The sequence below is a fragment of the Doryrhamphus excisus genome, linkage group LG15, assembly GCF_037039965.1.
Source record: "Doryrhamphus excisus strain RoL-2023G ecotype Guam linkage group LG15, RoL_Dexc_Guam_v1.1, whole genome shotgun sequence".
Taxonomy (NCBI): domain Eukaryota; kingdom Metazoa; phylum Chordata; class Actinopteri; order Syngnathiformes; family Syngnathidae; genus Doryrhamphus; species Doryrhamphus excisus.
In genome coordinates this window covers 6,454,420-6,457,500 of record NC_136371.1, presented here as the reverse complement: position 1 = coordinate 6,457,500, position 3,081 = coordinate 6,454,420, and the positions used below count along the sequence as shown (strand labels likewise).

At 40.5% G+C, this 3,081-nt stretch overlaps 1 protein-coding gene across 1 annotated transcript in view; it reads right to left on the bottom strand.

Moving 5' to 3' along the window:
* Nucleotides 1-3,081, bottom strand: part of prkcz (protein kinase C, zeta) — a 54,741-nt gene extending 51,660 nt beyond the window's left edge. Inside the window, exons 1-4 of the mRNA XM_058052314.2 lie at nucleotides 2,833-3,081; nucleotides 804-925; nucleotides 374-463; nucleotides 148-198 (exon numbers count right to left, since the gene is read on the bottom strand). Of these exons, the coding sequence (XP_057908297.2) occupies nucleotides 148-198; nucleotides 374-463; nucleotides 804-925; nucleotides 2,833-3,065 (496 nt within the window). The 5' untranslated portion in view covers nucleotides 3,066-3,081. The remainder of the gene's footprint in view (nucleotides 1-147; nucleotides 199-373; nucleotides 464-803; nucleotides 926-2,832) is intronic.

The window sequence follows — 3,081 nt, the reverse complement described above, 5'->3', positions numbered from 1 at the left end:
TCATTGACTAATATTTCAATTTGTTTGATGATCTGAAACATTTAAGTGTGACAAAAAAAAACTAACGTCACTGTATATTATATACACCATATTCCCATGAACAAGCCGCATAACAGGGGCTACTAAAAGTAGAGATGTTCGACTTACTATCCTCTCCAGGGCACGGCATTCCAGGCTGCTCCGGAATACTTGGGAAGACTGTGTCAAGACAACAAGCATGAGTGAGAAGATTATGATTAATTTGCTTTTCCTCTTTATCCACAACAGGTGTACATCATAATAAATATTTACTTTACCCGAGCTAGATTGGATGTAAATTGTGTGATGCTAATATCTGATGCTAATAAAATGACAAAAAGGAATGCTAAAATACCATGCAGCAGCAGTCCAGATCTTTTTGTTCGGTTGTATATACGAAACGCCTCCTCCAGCTCCATCTGAGATGATATGGTACAAGGGTCTCCTGCAGACATACAAAGACACTTAAATCCTGTAAATTATGATTGATGTAAAAAGGTCATTCATAATTTGTTTGCTTAATCACTTCAAACTTGGGGAGTCGCAAGCATCTTTGTTTATACTGTATGTGATGTAAAAGGGCAAACCTGTATGCCATGCAGCCTTTTTGGAGGGAAACAGCCCATGGCGGATTATCACAGTAGAGATATAAACAGAGATGCCATGCTGAGGTGTGAAAACTGGAGAAACCAGATTATTTCAATAATCGGACTAATTTAGAGCATGGAAACGTACTGAGTGACTTTCAACCATGAACGCTATTTTCCTGTGAGGCACACACCCACCTTCATCATCAATCCACTTGAGTGTGATGGGCTGTTGTTTGGTAAGACAGCACATCGTTCTCACCTCCTCGCAAAGCTCGGCGAAGGTTAAAGTGGAAGTCAGGTCTGTGATCAACATGTCTCTGAATATGGACACACACACACAATGGACTATATCAAGGTTGGGTCACTTGGTTGAATGGAGCAGAACCAACAAAGCTTGAACTTCAAGTAATCTTCCCGTATTCTGCATTATATATTTTTTGACACTGTAAGTTATATATCAAATAAACCAATTTAGAATACAGTGGAACCTTGAGTTTGGTGACTGTTCTCTTTAAGAACTATGGGAAAAGTCTAACAATTTCCACTAAAAGGTGGGCAGGAGTAACAATATGACCCTTGCACTGTTTGTTGACTCTACTGTATTTAAGGGTGTGCAGCACTCAAAGATATTTGTCATGCATAAGGATGTTATGGATCTTTGATCCCTGCAATCCAAATATTTCTTTTACTTTGAGCTCAACCAGTGCCGATTCACATAGAACGCTACGAGTCACTCACTACAGCAGAAACACAGCAGCACTGCACAGAATACCAACAACTGTTTTAAAACCAGAATAATAAAAGTCAACATATTGACTTGACATTCAAATCTCTGCTCGGATCTCTGTGTGAAGTATACTTGTTGTCCCTTTCATTACATGGCTTTTCTCCGGGTATGCCCTTTTCCTACCACAGTGCAATAATCCATCCATCCATTTGCTATGCCGCTTCTCCTCACTAGGGTATTATGCTGGAGCCTATCCCAGCTGTCTTCAGCTGAGAGGTGGGATACACCCTGGTGGTTAGCATGCTGGCCACACAGTCAGGAGATTGGGAAAAAAACATTTGTTTAATTGTTAGTTTAATTGGCGACTCCAAATTGTCCATAGGTATGAATGTGAGTGTGAATGGTTGTTTGTCTATATGTGCCCTGTGATTGGCTGGCGACCAGTCCAGGGTGTACCCCGCCTCTCGCCCAAAAGACAGCTGGGATGGGCTCCAGCAGCCCTCGTGGGGAAAAAGCGGTAGAAAATGAATGACTGAATGAATGTTAGCTTAATCGGTGACTCCAAATTGTCCATAAGTATGAATATGAGTTTGAATGGTTGTTTGTCTATATGTGCCTTGTGATTGGCTGGCAAGCAATCAATGGTGTACCCCACCTCTTGCTCAGAGACAGTTGGGATAGTCTCCAGTATACATTATTTATATATTTTACATTCTGTCTATCTATTACAATACGTGGACTCAGTGGTGTTTCTGGCCAGAATTACAAGATTTGAACTCTCGACCTTCTGACTGTGTGAAGTACATGCTAACCACCTGTCCACCATACAACCTTTGCAGCAGTGGTTACTAATCTTTGTTGTGGCACGAATATCTTAAGTTATATTGAAAAAAACTAAATAATATACTAATATATTGATGGCGGTACCAATGGCAATGCACTTCCTGAATTGGGACAGCTTCATTTCCTGTATTGATGGTTCACTCCTTTGTGTGCACCTCTGATGAAAGTATAGTGCATCACTGAAACAAATATAAATAAATATAAATGGGTTCCTGTCATTCATGTATGGAAAACAGCAAGTGAGTGATGAAAATATTGTGAGGCAAAGATGCTGCACTAATAATGAAGATCAAATATGATCTGTGATGTATGACAACTGCAATACAGTACAGTATTTCTTTCCACTACAGTAGTATGCTACTGTATATAGTTTTATACAATTCTAAAGTTCCCGCAGCATGCTTGTAATGTGTGTGTTTAGAGCAAAGTAGCAACTCACAGGCAATGACACAGCAAAAAGAAGAAGCTCAAAAGAAAGTTTATAAGTAATCCGACCCTTGAATCCACATAACAATTGTGGGGAGGGAATAACAGCGCCTCTACACACGGCCTGCCACCACTGTGTGTTAAACAGGTGTCCTACTATTGTTCCTGTACCACTAAATCATGGATGTTGTTATTTTTCTTACCGATTTATTTCGTATTGCTACTTACCCGCAGTAGTGCGCTTTAATTTTCACCAACTCCGACTCCAGGTCCATTACGGATCCGTTGGACTCTAGCATATGCATAGTACAGCTTTGACACCCTCCCAGAAGACTTATTCGATACTCTCTCAGTCCCAAATTAACAGTCCGGTAGCTTTCGGCGGTGAACAGCCGTTCTAATGACACGTCGGGAAGAAAACTTATCGCACGACTTGGAAGTTTCTTGTGTTGAGATAACATTGGGAGTTTCTCAGGA